At 36.5% G+C, this 18,839-nt stretch overlaps 1 protein-coding gene across 1 annotated transcript in view; it reads right to left on the bottom strand.

Moving 5' to 3' along the window:
- Positions 1-2,268: 2,268 nt before the first annotated feature.
- The window catches only part of mdga1 (MAM domain containing glycosylphosphatidylinositol anchor 1), a 218,108-nt gene continuing 201,537 nt past the window's right edge, over positions 2,269-18,839 (bottom strand). The window contains exon 18 of the mRNA XM_080885851.1: positions 2,269-7,028. Within this exon, the coding sequence (XP_080741977.1) occupies positions 6,943-7,028 (86 nt within the window). The 3' untranslated portion in view covers positions 2,269-6,942. The remainder of the gene's footprint in view (positions 7,029-18,839) is intronic.

The raw sequence follows: 18,839 nt of genomic DNA, 5'->3' as shown, positions 1-18,839 counted from the left end.
GGAACTCTGGTAAATCTTTGAATTAATGTGTGCTTTCTACTCTAAGCTGCCTCTTAGTGGAGAGCTAGGTGGAGTGGTTTGAGCTGAATGGTTCGGGGCTGCACTGTTCTCCTTCATTTGTTTTCTCCGACACTGGGGAGGTAGGATTTCTTACTGACTTTGACTGCAGTCGTCTTGGACTTGTATGAGGAAGGCAGATGAGCTTGTCACTGTGCCTGCTTAATTAAACTTCTATCAGTACATCTCTGCCTAGTTGAGTTGAGGGAGTAAAGGAGTGGAGGAGAGAGTAAAAAGAAAAAGAGATGGGAAGAGAAAAAAAGCTTTATGTCAGCTTTGATACTGTGCATGCAAGATGACAGGATTGTTTCTAATTATTCATTTTTTAAACATATAAGAGTAAGTTATAATATATAAAAATCAATACGAATGTCAGTGAGGAAAAAAACAAAATACATATACTCGCATGCATGGACCTGACTGTGACAGAGAGAGAACAGCCTTGTCTCAAACAGACCTTGCAGTTTATTGTGAGAATAGAAAGCCCTCCTGCTAAAGCCAAAGGCTGAAACTTAGAGCAAATAATTTGAGTAAAAATAGCCAAAAACCTCAACTATATGACACCCATCACTTTTCTCAGCTCTTTACACTGAAGTGAGCAAGCTAAACAGGAACAGCCTGTTATAAGAAGGTCAAGAGCAGACAGAGCTGTTATACTTACTGTACATTTTTACATCCGATATCTATTTTAGCTGCCATAGAACAGCAATCGGAGTCAGTGTGGGGAGATACCAAAATAACAGGCAGAATGACAAAAAAGACAGACCAAAAGTAACGGATAGGAAAAGAAAGTGTTTGCAAAAAAAAAAAAAAAAAAAAAAAAAGGCGTTTATAGACAGCGATAATGTTAATTCAAGTGAGAAGATAATGGAGTGTAAATTACTTCTGATTACTGTATTCATTGTGATGGTATTACTTTGTGGTGACATCCGAAACTGTGGTGCTGAAAGACAGAAGCCATTTGTGTCGCTTCATTACACTTGTGCAAACATTTTAAAGATTAGGCATGCATACTCTGGGAATCCTCTCGATTATTAGTGTAATTTATTAGTGTGAAAGCATTTTTTTGTGTATATATATATATATATATATATATATATATCTGCCATTAATTGTTTAGCAGAAAGGGTTCATCCAAACATCATCTCTTCAACCTATAGTCAAGCTATTTACTTCTGTTCAGCTGTCCTCAGAACAATTTAGTGACTTTACTCCATTATTATGACAAGTTGACAGTCATCCAAACATGTTTTTCTATTAATCAACGTAGCATTAAAAAAAAAAAATCTTGCTGTATACAAGCGCCTTCTGATTTGGTGTATTTTGTAAAAGAAAAATAAGTGGCAACAACCTGTCTGAATATTAAATTTGACAAGAAATACTTTGCAGTGCAACAAGTAACTCATGAGCTACAATTATTTACTGTGCAGGAATGTAAATGAACATAAATAAATGCTTTGTTTCTAGTAAAAAGTATGGTCTGGGTTAACAACACTAGATTCAACCACTTGAACTCCATTTCAAAGTCTCAATTCTAAAGCCTTTTTTTAAACTCAAGCTGATTTGTTATCTTTAAAGACATGCAGATAGAGTCCCAGATTTAAAAGGGGCTTTATTCATAAGCTTGAAAAGCCTGCTTCATTTTACTGTTTTCTTGCCAAAAGTTAGATGACAGCAGTTGGTCAGCTTAACTAAGCGCAAACTGTAAACTGAAAAACAACTAGTTCAGCTTTAAGTAAAGACAGTAAAATCTGCCAACCAGACAATGACTATTTAATGTTTAGGCTAACCAACTGCTGGCTGTTGCTTCAAATCCGGCATAGAACCGCAACTCAAAATATAATATAAATACTTTATACTTAAAATATAGTCAGAATCCGAAGTTACAATGATATAGTGAGTATATATAATATATATGAAAAGAAAAACGTCTCTTATTTGAGCAACTGGTTAAATTAATTAATAGACACCATGTATTTAGAGTATGTGTAGGGTATTGCTCTCATCCAACACTGTCCTCACCCCTATTTGAGCGTTCTTTCCCATGTAACAAGAGGCACAGAAGCATTAATAATAATAATAATAATAATAATAATAATACTACTACAAATAATAATAATAATAATAATAATAATAATAATAAACACATCTATTTGTTGAATAGTTTTTTTATTTATACCTCTTGGGTAAAATTTCAAATATATTCTCCTTTAAAATGCTCAATTACATAACAGAGATGTACAACACGCAGCATCGTTTGCTACCGCTCTTTCTTTTCTACCCGTTAAAGGCGCATTTCACATATTCTGTTCCAAAATGGATCAATATATCGACTGCTGCATGCTGTAAAATCTGACAGTCTGCACTGTGACCGGTGTGCGGGTTCCCAAAATTGACTTGATATGAAGACGATGTTCTTACAGTGTGTTACAACAGTCAGGTGAGTCATAAAAAGTAATTTATAAGATTTTAAGGCTTATCACGTTGAAGGTGTTTGCTGTCATACGACACAGCACATAGATACTATTGTGGGTGTGTTGAATATCAAAAAGTCCACTTGGACACTGGCATTCAGTTACTTGTGGACTTGCAAGATATATGCATCGGCCACATGTTAATCAATTTCAAAGTCCTTGTGTTTTTGCAGAGAGTGTACTCCATCAAACATTGAGCTGAGATGATCTTTGTCTCCAACCACATAACACGGTCTTGAACCTTCTGTTGAGAAATCAGGCAAAGGTCAAAGTATTTAGTGAAAAGGGTTATTCCGGTGTATAAACAAAGGCTGTAAGACCTAAATGATACTTTAAGGAACATCACAGGAAAGACTCTTTCAGGCATGTTCAGCACTTACATTGTGATTGTTTCACATTATATCATTTTGATGTAAAAAAAATAAAAAATAAAGTATGTCTCAATTTTTCTGTTGCTGGGAAGAATATCGCCGCAGAACTGCTCAGTGCAGACGCGTTGTTCTCTGCTTTCACATTGTTTCATGTAGGTCCACAATTGCAAGACAGTAGACATTTTATAGTAGGTGGAAGATTAACAGTCAGTGTGCCCACTCCGTTTGTTATTATTCATCTGCATGATAGCAGAAATGTGTGTTTGTGTGTCAGTGTTTGCCTAAGCCAGCAGATGAATGATATTGCTGCAAATGGAAAGTGGAAATGAGTATTTAATGGACACAAACATGATCCAAGAATTCTGTAATTTTAGGAAGACTACATTGAGCACTGGTGTGATCTAAACACTGGAGCAGATTTTATAATTACCAAATCACCAAATAACTTTATACTGCTTACATAATATTAATCCCCAGTGTGCGTATATTAAGCATTTAAATTGTTTTCCTTTCTTTGGTTCACTTTTCAATTGTTTTAAGTATATTATTATATTAAGAACATCACTAAAACCACTATTAACCATCTTTAAAAAATAATGAGTTTATGACAGATGTTACTTTAAAACAAATGAAGTAGATAGATTTATTGTATGGTACTCAAATAATGAATATCACTTGAATTCAAAAGCACGTAACTAGCATGTCATTTTATTATGGAAGATGTATGCAAAGCTTTTTATCTAGCCTAAATACATGTCCAAACTGTTCCTACATGTGTGATTACACTCAACATATTAAAAGGAATCACTGGATAGTAACTAAAGGGTTATTAAAATTGTTTATATAAAAACAAATACAAACATAAAGCCATTTAATTAAAAGTTTGTTAATTTTTTTTTTCCAATTTAGAATTGAACAGGGATCGAGTACTGCCAGTAACAGTAAGGTGCAAAACTTGTTGGATAAAAATACAAATTTTGTAAATCTTTAAATATTGTGTTTGCCTAAAGTGACCCAAGACAGTGTTCAGAATTAATCTAATTGTATTTCTCAAAATTTATTATTTTGTGTCATACATACTTAAATCAAAAAGTAATACATTGATTTTTAATCCGGGAATACTAAATAACAATAATATGTGTATCTTTATGTGTTAACATTTTATTCCTATGTGGGACCACTAATATGATGGCTTTGCCTTTAATTATAAGTTGTCATGGAAACAAAAAATGAAAAATGAAAAGCATTTGCATCTCTTTGTGAAAAAGATAATGCATCATACAACTTCCATCTTTAACTCTCAGTTCTAACAGTGTTTACCTTGTTATTTCTAAGGACAAAGAACTATGAGGAATGATATGATGTAAGCATGATAAAATGCCACATATAGCAATGCTTAGTCATATTTCTAAAGTGCATTATCTACTGCACTGTTATTGTGCTCATTAATGCTTCTGATGATGCTATACAACTTAAGCTGATATGAATGCCTCATGTAACGCATTTGCCTACAGACAAGGTGGGGAGACAATGAAATCAATGCAAAAAAAACAAAACAAAAAGAGCCACTATGCTGTGTTGTGTTCTATAAATTGATGGCTATTTTGAAGACATTACCAGGAACTGAAAATATTTTAGGCCACTTGCAGAATGAACAATCTACATTTACAAGAAAGCATCTCCCTAGAATTCCCCATCAAGTAATTCAAATTAACTCATCCATCAGATGCACTTATCAGATCAAAGTAAATGGATAACGACAAAGCTAAAGCTAAGATACAGGACTATTTTTGTAATATGATGATTTGCTTAGAGTAGGCTTCAAAGGGCTTCAGTGTTCATATAATACAGTGCAGTCTGTGGCGTTTCACAGAGATATCCTACATGTGTTGCACAACTTTGCAGCAATTACACAATATGATTTTATACACATAAGCTGTGCAAGCAGGCACATAATCTCTTCTATTTATGAATGAAAAAAAATTATGAATAATGTATATTATTTACCAACTACAACAAAGAAAACAGATATAAACAAAAAAGTGAAATAAATTCAATGATGAACTCGCTGTGACATAATGCAGAGAAAAGAGATGAATACCATTACACATGGTGATGAAGATGATCAGCATCAGCAACAGCTGAAGCACAGTACAGAAAAACTGAAGCACACTAAAAATTTAAATGGCTACAATTACCAGAATTACACTGGTAACTGCAATAATTGATGAAAGATGACAGATAAAACCTTTCTGCTGTGCTTTGGACACAATGATTTTTTTTCAGAATACTTTTAAATGCAATGAGAACAATTATGTAGATATATAGATATGAGTATTGCTTAATTTTAACAATCATATCTATGGGACTATGAGAAGTGCTTATAATACAGACATTCAGTAATTAAACAAAGAATGTATTATTCAATCCACACTGCACATCTGGCAGAGACTGCTAATCTTCTCCACCTTTGACGCATTGGGTAGGGGAAATCCATACATGACATTCAATAACCCGCGAAAGAAGAAGTGCCGAAACTTACTCCAGGCGCTTATCCATTTCCCATAAAACACCACAATTTGCTTTATGTTTGAGGCACGTCTGCCTGCTGTGTTCTGATTAATTCAGATATTTGACTCCTATATCTAGTAAAAAGAAGTTAATGAAATAGACAGTACAAAAGTAAAAGTTGCATCTACCAGCCAAGGTTTTCCTCCTGTGTTCCTCATCGGATGACGTGTGTTTGACAGTGATTTCAGCAATGAAAACGGAGTGTTTATTTGTTTATGTCTGGGTGTATATGTGTACTCATCTGTATCTGCGAAGAAAATTTGAGGTTACCAGTTGGTTTGGGTCATTTTTGCATTTCCATTCACGTGCTCAGTCAGGTTCTGGATCACAAATCATCCTCTCTGCCTCTCATAAATATGAATGTAATACTTTAATTACCTTGACCCTCATGATGCCATAACAGAACAAAAAAAGCAAATATCAAAAACACTGAATAGGTCTGACAAATTGCAATATCACATAAGAAATTGAATAAAATCCAAAGGAACAGCAGAGGTTGTATAAACGTTGTGCTTCTTTAATTTCACTTTGTAAAGTCCTCCACTGCCCTAGCTGTGTTTTTGTTTAACCTTCATTTTATTTAATATATATTTATTTATATATATGTATATATATATATATATATAAGATAAATGTACACGTATGAGGTTCGTCTCTTGTGGCAAGCAGAGAGGCTACCAAGAGGCTACCAAGGACACCCTTCTTTTATCCTCAGTCCTGGTTTGTCATTTCCTCAATGATTGATTTATTTATTTATTCATTCAGTCATCAGTTTTTAGTGTCTCCTTATCAATCAGTAGCTCCCATGGTGCCAAAGGCTGGTCCGGAAGGGAGACTGTCTTTGTGGAAAAGGTTGTTTTGACCACTTTCCCTTTTCTCTCGCTCTTTCTTTAACTTTCTTCCTAGAATCCCCGTTCCCCCATTTCATTCCCTCAGGTCCTTTGTCATCTTTGGTTGAGTGTCCGACACTTTGGTGTGTCTGGGGAATAGGGTGGAAGGACTTCCGAGGATAGCGGTTCAAGGGAGTGAAGATACATGAAGGGTACACATATGGACCAAGAAGGATGACAAAGGAGAGAAAAAAGACAAAGTTGACAAAGTGGCACACTGACATGGATAAAGAGAATCTAATCAAGGGATAAAGGAGGGAATTTCAAGTCTCTATGTCAAAGACCATTAAGTATGTTAACCTTAAATACAGTATGAGCATTGATTGGTTATATGAAGCGAATAGGTGAAATATTAAAAAAAAAAAGAGAGCAGAGGACAAGAAGATAGACAAATACATAGTGTTTCTTGTTGGATGCATGAAGGACAGAAAGACTGCAATAACTGAAGAGGACAGACAAGTAAATGGACAGGTACGCAGAGGAAAAGACAGGTACAGGGGAAGAGAGAGAAGTAAAAGAGCGCAAGTCAGGGCAGTGTCTGTCAGCACAGACAGTTGGTGGTGCTATGGGGAGTGCTCATCATCTGAAGAGTAGTGAAACAAAGCAGGAGAGGCCAAAGGCCAGCCATTTAGCCAGTGGGAGTGGGTGTGATCCTCCAATCAGAACTACAAAAAAACAAACAAAAAAAGAGTCATGTTAGCACAGAAATAACATATTAGCAATTTTTAACAGCTTCTGCTATCAAGATTAAATAATTCCAGTATTCTTCCAAAACTGGCCTGTGCTATAGAAATGTAGGCCTTAGTAAGGTTCATTTCTGCTACGCTAACTTACTTTATGTTCAGAATAAAAAAAGAGATACAAAACCATAACCTAAAAACCCCTCATATCTAGGGGCACAGATTGCAATAATATACATTTTAAAAAAATATTGTCTATCACACACAAAAAAAATCTACTATGTTTTTTTTGCAGCTGGCCTTATTGCATATTTATGTGTCTAGTTTGGGAGGAGACTATTTAAAGAATCACACGCATGTGAAAAAAACATGTAACAGGAACAGTAACAGCATGTTTCCTTCGTGCCTGTGATATCTGCCACAAAGAATGTTCATTGCTTTGGAATAAGAGGGGGTAATGTTTTCAGAATAATTCTCACAAATGGATGTCTCAAATTTATGAGTATGGAGCCAAAAGTCTGGCTATGTCTTGTAACTTCTCCCTAAGTCCTACATTCCATCTGAGTCTTAACTCATATGACTCATTAATAACTCATTTCCCCATTAATTCGCAATACAAATCTGATTCCAAAAAGTTGGAACGTTTGGACGTGTAAACAAAAAGAGAATGATAAGATGACAATGAGATTTTTAATTACTTGCAGTCTCATAAACCAATTTTTTTTAAATGTACCATTTTAGGAAAAATAGCTCATTTAGAGTTTGATAGCAATACTAATTCTCAAAACAGATGGGACACGGCCCAGTTACCATTATGTAGTATCCCATCTTTTAGCAACAGCTTGTAAACAGTTTGTAAACTTGGGAATTTGGAACTATGGAGACCAGTTGCTGGACTTTTGGAAGAGAAGTTTTGTGCCATTCTTGTCTGATATAGGATTCTAGCTGCTCAAAAGTCTTGAATCTTCTGTGCTCCAAAACCAGTGTATACCTTTTCAAATGTGCAAGCGGCCAATTCCATAGACACTAATGCATACCATCAAAAATGCAAAGATTTGAACTGAACAAGCCAGATAGACCATATCCTTTCAGTCCTTCAGTTCTGGATCATGTTCACATATGGCTTCTTCTTTGTACGATAGAGCTTTAACCTGCATTTTTGGATGGCACGATGAACTGTGTTCACAGATAGTTATTTTTCAGAAGTGTTCCTGAGCCTATGCTGTCATTTCCGTGAGAGAAACATGATTGTTTTTGATGCAGTGCTGCTTGAGAGCTCATGGACATCCAATATTTGTTTTTCAGCCTTGTCCCTTGCACACAAGGATTTCTTCATATTCTGGGAATCATTTGACATTACAGCTAGCAAGATCATTGGTTTCAACATCCGCCTCACCCACAAAGCCATCAGCCTTGTGGGTGACACCTCCGAACCCTTCACAGGCCCTCTCCAGCCCCCTGCCTTCGGGGAAAAGGTACCAGAGCATCCGGGTTTGGTCCAGTAGACTGCTGATAAGCTTTACTCAACAGGCTGCCAGAAGATTTAACTCTGTTCATATATTGCCTGCAATTTTGCAGAATTTCCTAATAAAAGGTGCTTTTGTGTTAAAAACAAGTTGTCTCAATGTTTTTTCCCCCTATAATTAAATTTCAACAGCAACAAATTTAAAAATGGCCCTTTCCTGTTGTAAGCAATATATTTCTAAAACAGTTTGCCTAAGCCTTTTACAGTACTTGTTATTTTTTAACAACCTCTTTTATTTGAACACACTCATAGCTACATTAGTAAACTGGTTTGAGTTAGCCAAATCAAATAATAACCTTTTGGTGAATATTTAGTCTAAATGCTGAGGTTAGGTAGACAAAGCCAGAAAAGCAAAATTCATCTAAGGTTTCTTGAACTTGCTTTTTAGTACAGGTCTCGACTGATGTGCTTTTTGTAATTTCCCCAGTTAAAGTAGTAGTGAACAATCACAAAGGCTTTGTAGCCATAAACAAATATATATTTTTAAAATTATAAGAAAGTTGATTTTTACATCTCACCGGAATTAACTGGTTGCAACGGCTGTATAAACAGGATGGTTCAGAAGGTTTTCTGAGATGAAGACGACTTTTAGTAAGAGATGTATGTGACAGTTTACTGAAATCTAAAAACTATCAAGGACACTTATAAGCATTTACATAATAATCATCAATGATCAAGGATACAAGGAACATTACACTAAAGCAGACAGCAAGCTTTTTTGTGACAAAACTGTCATAGAAGACAAACCGAAGATTGAAGACAAACTAAGTAAATAACTGTGCGTGTGATGATTGTGTTTATCTATGTGGCTTAAGACTTCCTTAAAGCCTGCAGGTGTGTTGTCTGAATCTTGTATGACTGTATTTGTTTTATTGTGTTCCTTTTGATATTTTATGTCTCTTTTATTGCATTTTTAAATGCATAAGATGAATGTAAATTGGAGCTAGCCTTCAATGATTTATTGACTCTAAACAAATTGAATTTTATTTGAGCATTAAAGAATGCCCTGAAGTGGTAGTTTTACTAAGAAGTATCATGTGAAAATTATCAAACTGTGTTGTGAATGTTATGAAGAAAGAAGGAGGGTTTGTAGAAAAAGGTTCACAGAAACTGTCAGGGAAGAAAGAACAGGTTGTATGGAGAAGAAAAGATGAGAAGACAGTCATGGCTGAGAAGGTGGTTGAGTAAACAAGAGAAACAGAAAGCTTCACCACTGAGATCCCATACATTGCCCTGACAGCTCCGAGATTTTAATGGGAGTAAAGAAGTTACGATTGATGTCATCATCAATATTTGTTGAACCGTTTTCCTTAGCTTTTTTCTGAAGGTCGTGATTGTTAAAGCACAGTTGGAAGACACAATGCAGACATTTTTTATATGGTGTAATCGAATTGTTCAGATTTGTTGAATTTGAAAATTAAAATACCAGCTCAGACACAGCACACAGGATCATCTAAAGCTTTCATTTATATTCATTTATATATACAGTCCTATAAAGCAAACTACAAAACACACATACAATACACACCCTCCTTTAATACATAAATTACAAATGCAAGCTGTTCAGACACAGTTTCATAAAAAAAAGCATGGGTATTGTATTTAAAAGATCAATATGATTTCATATCAGGGGTCCATCCTTCAGGCAGAAAATCAATATTTGTAATAAATTTTGTATCTGTATGCAGAAGACACACATTTAAACAGGCACACACTGACACACACACATTCCTATAGTAGAGTCTAAAGTATGCAGGCGACCAATTGAGTGGAACATGGTGTTTAGGATACAGAGTAATAGGGCACTCAACTCCAAGTCTTTGGAAGATAAACAGGGTGCAGTCTTTTGAAATGTAGCAGAAAAGGGAGAAAACACGCTGATAAAAACACTAAAGGGCAAAAAGACATTAGAGATGGACCGATCCGATATTACGTATCGGTATCGGTCCGATACTGACCTAAATTACTGGATCGGATATCGGAGAAAAATAAAAAATGTAATCCGATCCATTAAATATCACGAAAGCACCTCGCAAAACTTGCAACACGCCGTAACTCACCTCAGAACGTTAGCAGTCGGAGCAGTATGCATCACGTGATAGAGCGGCTGTGGCATGCGGGACCTGTCGGTGGTCTGGATAGCATGTGGAGCTTCGCTAGCAACCTGGCATTTCATCTCCGACAAAGTTATCCCCGAGAGAAGTAAAGCAAGTGTGTAAGTCCATCTCTGAATGTTTGTAAAGCATTCCCACGTTAAGCTTAACAAGCGACTGCCTCTCGCTCTCCGGCTGCTACTTCAATCATGAAACTGCTTAATGATCAGCTGATCGGCTTTTCTGTCGCGAGTCCGTGTCTCTTGTTTGTTTTTGGCCCACTTTGCACCAGAAAGAGGAAACCAGCGGCTGAACAACAGCAGAACGTTTAAGCTTGATAAGCTGTTGTTAGAATTTATTTAATATAACTTTCTACTCCAGGATCTTTTTCTACGTAGCTGACGCTGGTAACTGTGCAGGGGCGGATCTAGCAAAGTTTAGCCAGGGGGGCCGATAGGGCATGAACAGGGAAAAGGGGGCACAAAGACATACTTTTCTTTCTTATTCTCATTTAAAATGTCGAGCTTTTAATAAATAATTATCTGACACCCAAAGTTTTAATTTGATGTAAAATGAATAGAAGTCAATTACTGTATATAGTGACTATTAAGTCTAATATATACCCTAGTAAGCTATAGTACTTTTTACTTTGGGAAGGTACCATCTGTGCAGTCTGCAATTTTGTTGAAGAAAGATGTTGAATCTATTTAATATTTCTTGAAAAATAATTGATTTCTGTGCATTTTTTTTCACACTGCATCAAATTAAGGTTGATTACGTCGATTAAGCATCATGAGGTGGCGCGTGATGGGTGGTTCCTTATTTTTTATTTATTTATTTTTGTTGTTGCTGGGAGTTGGAACCCTATTAGTTAGGTTGCTTAATATTTATGCTAAGTACTCTTTAAAATACCAGAATAGGGAGGATGGTGTAGGTCTAAGTTTATTAGATTGATCAGTATTGCTGAACTATGAAATATTTTTTTTGTATACAGGTATAACAGAATAGCTTTAGTGTAGTTGTTGTTTTAAACTTGAGTATGAACTTGCAGACTTGCAAAATGCAGCAAGATATTTTAAAAAACAGTTTTGTTGATTAAAAAACAGTATATCGGATTCATATCGGTATCGGCAGATATCCAAATTTATGATATCGGTATCGGTATCGGACATAAAAGTGGTATCGTGCCATCTCTAAAAGACATACAAGTTTCAGCAAGCCGCCATTAGTATAATTTAAGAAAACAATAATAATAACAACATGTAAAACCAGGTGGTATTCAAATACCAATCAAAAAGCAGCACACTGTAAAGAGAACTGCCCCAGAGGTTAGCAGATAAGAGCAACTTCTACACTGAAAGTATCAAAACAGTATCAATATACACAATCATTTTAAAAACTAGAAGTAAAAATATAGCAAAATTAACTAAAAAGTATGACTAGAAAAAAATGTTTCCACTAAAGTTGACAGACGTTAAAAGAATGCATGAAATACTCGATCACTAAGCGACCCCATCAACCATAAAAATTGGTTTAACAATTAAAAATTCTTCATTTATGCTTTATTCAAGATTTTAGGGCTTTCCATGTGTAATGCAGTTAAATATGCTTCCCTCTGTAGTAATAATCTCTATAATATTCTCCCTTCAGAAAAAGTAGAAAATGTGGCTGCAAATGCCAATTTTTTAAAGAGTTAATAAGAATTCTGGGTAAACACTGGCATATCTGATGAACCGTCCATAAGTCACTTGTACTAAGAAACTGAAAAAAAGATATTATTCAGGCCTTATTGCCATAAATCACATAACGTTTCTTTTTCGACTGTAAATGATGACATGATTTTCTCATCTGCTATCCTATGTGGTGGTTCTGTTTGCAAATGGTTTTCATTATTTAACTACAGCTCTGATTTTTGATTGATATTGGAACATTGTATTTCAAATACTTTTGTCTTGCTTCCTCCCTTTCATTTAGCAAATGTTCTCTTTACGCACTCATTCATTCGTCCTATTTCCAAGACCAGGGGTGCTGGAGGTGTTGCAGCACTGCCTCTGGCCAAAGGCAGCCATCACAGCACCCCCTGGCAAATGGGAAAAAAAAGATGTCGAAACACTTTTGCCATTGATATTTTACTTGGAAATTTGTCATTCAGAAAGTTGTGTGAAATAAATTCAAATACGCTGTCCCTCTGACCCCCCCGCTGCACGTCTTTTATGCTCCAAAATGCGATTAAAAGCATGACTAAGGATAACCATGGTGCAAAAGATACTCACACACCTGCTGAAAAACTTTGGACATCAGTGCCCGTAAATTTATCAAATTAGAGAGCTTATTATAAGCTGCCCAGCACAGGTTAACAAAATAATTAAGCAGTAATTCCACAGTTCTGCCTGTGTTGCAAAGGTTTTTGATTATCTCAATCTGGCTATTGGGTGGAGTTAAATAATATCCACATTTGGACACGTTCTCGTCAAGTGTGCAAAAATGGGTTTATTTATATCTTGACTCCTCATTCTCATGAAAATTCACAGTTAGAAGGCTGGTATAGTTTTCATAATAAATTTGATCACCTGTGTGTGTGTCTGACATGTGTGCCCTGTGGGGTTTAATTAGTATCTGTGTTAAAACCTTGCGTGTAAGCTGAGGTTTTAACTTCGTTATTATCTGTGCGACTAAGTTCAGTTCTATTTTGGCTGCTTATTCTTGCCTGCTGCGTGCAGCAATGGAATCAAATATATTGTAGTTTCCAGTATTATTTTCTTTAAGAAAGAAATGAGCTTTCTGTTGGAACTTTTACGCACAAATTAAATTAAACCTTGAAAAATAGGATAAAGCTCCATTTGTATTACTGCATAGGCAGACATTTAATATCACTACCAGAACTCTGCATGTCGTTGCCCAATAGGTCTTTTTGGACTAATTTCAGCCTTTTGTATGTACTGTTCATGCACTTTTTTAAAAAAGTTTTTGTTTAATTATTTGAGAATGGACCAGCGTGACAGAAGAGCAACAGAAAAACAACAAAGATTTCAGTTTAAAGTAAACTGCCTCTTCTCCTGCAATAAAACACATATGAGCCAGGTGGGGCTCTGTGTTTTGTGCAGGTGGAGTTGCACCAAACATGTCAGAGGCAATCATCCTTCATTTAGGATAAAAGTCTCTTGTGTGTGCACAAAGCTGACCTGAAGTAAATGTGTGCAGATGTGCATGTGAGTATGCTTATACGGCAGCTGCAGTGGTCGCATACACAGTAAGCACCTGCTCAAAACACTTCCAAGGTGGACGCACATGTATGCGTGGGAGTGTGTGTGGGTGTATGAACTTTATGTAAAAGACATAAGTGTGATCACAGCAGGGCAATGCTGCTGGTCACATCTACATGTACTCCTGTCACATATTGTGCAGACAAGTGCCATAGTACTGACTTTTCATCTCACCCCCCTAATATCTATCTCTTCATTGATAACCTAAAAAAGGTTTAGATCTATATTTTGCACAAGGTTTCAATTATGACGCAGACTTGTACCTTTCTGTTAATCAGTTATAAATGTGTGCTCCATGGTTCAATGCCAGAAGTGGTAAATGTCTGTACCTAGCCTTCCTGCCTAGAACCTGGTCACGAATTAACGTTATGTATTCTAAATTAAGTTGCATTTTTCTCAAAGTCATAAATGAAAATGTACAATTACTGACAGAGTTGCACTAAAAAAAGTAAATTGGGTGGTTGCTACATTTACAAAAGTCTAACTTGCATTTTGAACAAAATAATTTCATGTTTCTATGGTGAACGCAGTTAAATCATGTTGGATGTGCATGAAATTCAAAAACTTAATTTGTTCTTGTTCAGATGACACGATACAATCTGGGAAGAGTGGTTATAGTTGCCTGGACTCACGAAATTCACAAGATCATATGAGATGTCAAACCACAGGAAAATCACTGGGGTTGTAAGAGGCAGACAACCATACACACACCACGTGTATGTACAGGGAGTGCAGAATTATTAGGCAAATGAGTATTTTGTCCACATCATCCTCTTCATGCATGTTGTCTTACTCCAAGCTGTATAGGCTCGAAAGCCTACTACCAATTGAGCATATTAGGTGATGTGCATCGCTGTAATGGGAAGGGGTGTGGTCTAATGACATCAACACCCTATATCAGGTGTGCATAATTATTAGGCAACGTCCTTTCCTTTGGCAAAATGGGTCAAAAGAAGGACTTGACAGGCTCAGAAAAGTCAAAAATAGTGAGATATCTTGCAGAGGGATGCAGCAGTCTCAAAATTGCAAAGCTTCTGAAGCGTGATCATTGAACAATCAAGTGTTTCATTCAAAATAGTCAACAGGGTTGCAAGGAGCGTGTGGAAAAACCAAGGCGCAAAATAGCTGCCCATGAACTGAGAAAAGTCAAGCGTGCAGCTGCCAAGATGCCACTTGCCACCAGTTTGGCCATATTTCAGAGCTGCAACATCACTGGAGTGCCCAAAAGCACAAGGTGTGCAATACTCAGAGACATGGCCAAGGTAAGAAAGGCTGAAAGACGACCACCACTGAACAAGACACACAAGCTGAAACGTCAAGACTGGGCCAAGAAATATCTCAAGACTGGTTTTTCTAAGGTTTTATGGACTGATGAAATGAGAGTGAGTCTTGATGGGCCAGATGGATGGGCCCGTGGCTGGATTGGTAAAGGGCAGAGAGCTCCAGTCCGACTCAGACGCCAGCAAGGTGGAGGTGGAGTACTGGTTTGGGCTGGTATCATCAAAGATGAGCTTGTGGGGCCTTTTCGGGTTGAGGATGGAGTCAAGCTCAACTCCCAGTCCTACTGCCAGTTTCTGGAAGACACCTTCTTCAAGCAGTGGTACAGGAAGAAGTCTGCATCCTTCAAGAAAAACATGATTTTCATGCAGGACAATGCTCCATCACACGCGTCCAAGTACTCCACAGCGTGGCTGGCAAGAAAGGGTATAAAAGAAGAAAAACTAATGACATGGCCTCCTTGTTCACCTGATCTGAACCCCATTGAGAACCTGTGGTCCATCATCAAATGTGAGATTTACAAGGAGGGAAAACAGTACACCTCTCTGAACAGTGTCTGGGAGGCTGTGGTTGCTGCTGCACGCAATGTTGATGGTGAACAGATCAAAACACTGACAGAATCCATGGATGGCAGGCTTTTGAGTGTCCTTGCAAAGAAAGGTGGCTATATTGGTCGCTGATTTGTTTTTGTTTTGTTTTTGAATGTCAGAAATGTATATTTGTGAATGTGGAGATGTTATATTGGTTTCACTGATAAAAATAAGTAATTGAAATGAGTATATATTTGTTTTTTGTTAAGTTGCCTAATAATTATGCACAGTAATAGTCACCTGCACACACAGATATCCCCCTAAAATAGCTAAAACTAAAAACAAACTAAAAACTACTTCCAAAAACATTCAGCTTTGATATTAATGAGTTTTTTGGGTTCATTGAGAACATGGTTGTTGTTCAATAATAAAATTATTCCTCAAAAATACAACTTGCCTAATAATTCTGCACTCCCTGTATTACTATTTACTATGGTTTAACTTGTCAAGGACAAAAACGTAAAGAAAATTCTGCATCAAGCATAGCTTTCCTACTTTTGTTGAGTCTGTATTGACAGCTCAACGCCATGGTGGCTCGTGCTGTTGCCTCAGAGCAAGAAGGTCCTGGGTTCAATCTGGCCAAGTTTGCAATGGGTTCTCTCTGCGTACTCTGGTTCCCTCCACAGTTAGAAGTCATTCAGTTATTAGGGTAAGGGTAATTGGTGATTCTAAATTACCCAAAGGTGTTAAAGAGCAAATGGTTGTTTGTCTCTATGTAATAGTCTGGTGACCTGTCCAGGATGTACCCTGCCCCTCTTACCTTATCACTTCCGCAGCCCAGATAAAGATAAGAGGATAGCTGGATTGGAAGTTGCTCTAAGTCTGTTGAATTTTTTGTTGAACATTATGTAATATGAACACAACATGTACTATAGACAGAAGTTACATTTGTTCATTCAATAAGATTATCACTGGTGTAACAAACAAATATTGTACTAGTTCATGTAACAAGACTGACTTTTGATGTATGTGTTTAAACAATATAACATGACTTTAACTAAATTTAATTAGACTAAGTTGGTACAAACAACTTGTTTGAATAAAAGTCAAATTAATGGAATGTTACTGTTAATATTATGTTAAACTTACAAACATATATCGTGTTAAAACAACCCAATCAAGATGGATTAATATAACATGATTTTTTAGATGGAATATAATTGGCAAGATAAAATTACGTTGATCCAATGAATTATTTTTTTGAGTGTAGGTTTATTCTTCTCTAATTCCTATTTTACCTCACCAACTTCATGGAGGTAGAGCTTGTACCCAAGACAGATGCATTTTGTTTCTTGCAGTGGCAAAGACTTTTTAGTTACTTGCCTGATAATTGCCCATCTGTCTGCACTGTGAGTCTCTGCCTGCATAAAACCTGCAGGACACAAATGCACACGCGCCCGCTCTGAGAGCTCAAGAGCTTTCCTCTTCCTGTTTTCACCTTCATCCATTATTCACTCCATCCGCCAGTGTTGTTACATGCACATATGTGTGAGATTGCACTGCACATCCAAGCAGACAATCATCAGCACACTCAGACACACCAACTCACACTCAAGGTTTGAGGAGGTAAAAGGAGGATGTTAATAATTTATTAGATTGTGTGTTTTCAATTTTTTTCTTTTTGTTTATTTCTAATATTTTTTCATAATAATTTCTGGCGAAAGTTAACATGAACATTCTAAGTACATGTCGCTGTATATTATAATGCAACACACAGCATTTGCTTCTGTATTTCATCTATGTCTGTACCTGGGGTCCTTCCTATTTTGCTCCGAGTCCTAGTAAAGAGTGTATTTCAATCTTTTTTTCTTCATGTTGGGCTGTGTAAAATTTGTCACTTAAAACTGGTTAATCAAATTGTAGGGTCAAATTGTAGGGTCAATATATTATGATAGAAAGATTTTTTTTTCCTATTAGTGTGTGTGTGTGTGTGTGTGTGTGCGTGTTTGCCTGCATGACTTGGTTTGCAGAGGACAGCTGATGGTAGCCATATTTTGTCTTTTGGATCACTTTCCATTTGTTTTTGTTTTGCTGTTTCTTATATTAACAGACACATATACATGCAAATGAACAAATATATATATAAATAATTTTGAACACTGTGTTTTTGACCTCTTCTCTTGCTATATCTTCTCTAACCTGCAGGCTATTGGAATCCCTCCACACACTTACATGGACCGAAACTGCTTCACTGACACTTTTTCTTGTTGGATTCCCACCTCTTGCTAAAGTTGCTCGTGTCAAACAGTATTTGTATGTAACAAAATAATATTATGAGTACAGCTTAGCTTGACCTAGGATACATTAAATGGTAAATGGCCTGCATTTGTATAGCCCTTTACGTAGTCCCTAAGGATCCCAAAGCGGTTTACACAACCAATCATCCACCCATTCACACACACATTCACACACTGGTGATGGCAAGCTACATTGTAGCCACAGAGGACGAACTGCCAGTTCTTGAGCCACGATCGCCCCTACTAGGAGCAGATTGCTTGATTTAACTTACCATGCAAACTTGATTGGTCAGTTTATTGTGTATAAACATTTTTTCCTCTTCTTGTGCATATGTTTCTGCATTTATCTTCTTTTCTTATCTAAATCCTTAATTATCACACAGTGTCTCTGTAATTTCTCTACATTTCTAAAATAAATAACCCAAGCTTTTAAAGATAAAGAGCAGTGAGCAGAGCTATGCTGATGAATACAGGATAGATGAAGAATGTAGGGTAAAAGGAAACAAGAATAGATATAATGACAATAAGTGTGGAAGACGCAGCAGGATGTGGTATGGACAGTTAGAGGATGAAAAGATAGCAAGATAAATGCAGTTATTAAAGAAGAAGAAGAAGAAGGACCACAAATTATGATGAGCCTTCCAGCTTACCTCCATGCTGGTGCCCTGTGGTGTCCACTTGTTTCTATACATCCCACACAAAGACAATATTTTCTCTGTGCTCTATATTCCAACACCTCCCATACACTACAGAAGACTTTTAGTTCTCATATCGTGACAGCTCTAAAAATATGGTTTCTATAGCAATTAA

This window comes from Rhamphochromis sp. 'chilingali', assembly GCF_963969265.1.
Source record: "Rhamphochromis sp. 'chilingali' genome assembly, chromosome: 6".
Taxonomy (NCBI): Eukaryota; Metazoa; Chordata; class Actinopteri; order Cichliformes; family Cichlidae; genus Rhamphochromis; species Rhamphochromis sp. 'chilingali'.
This window is presented reverse-complemented; position numbering and strand designations above follow the sequence as displayed.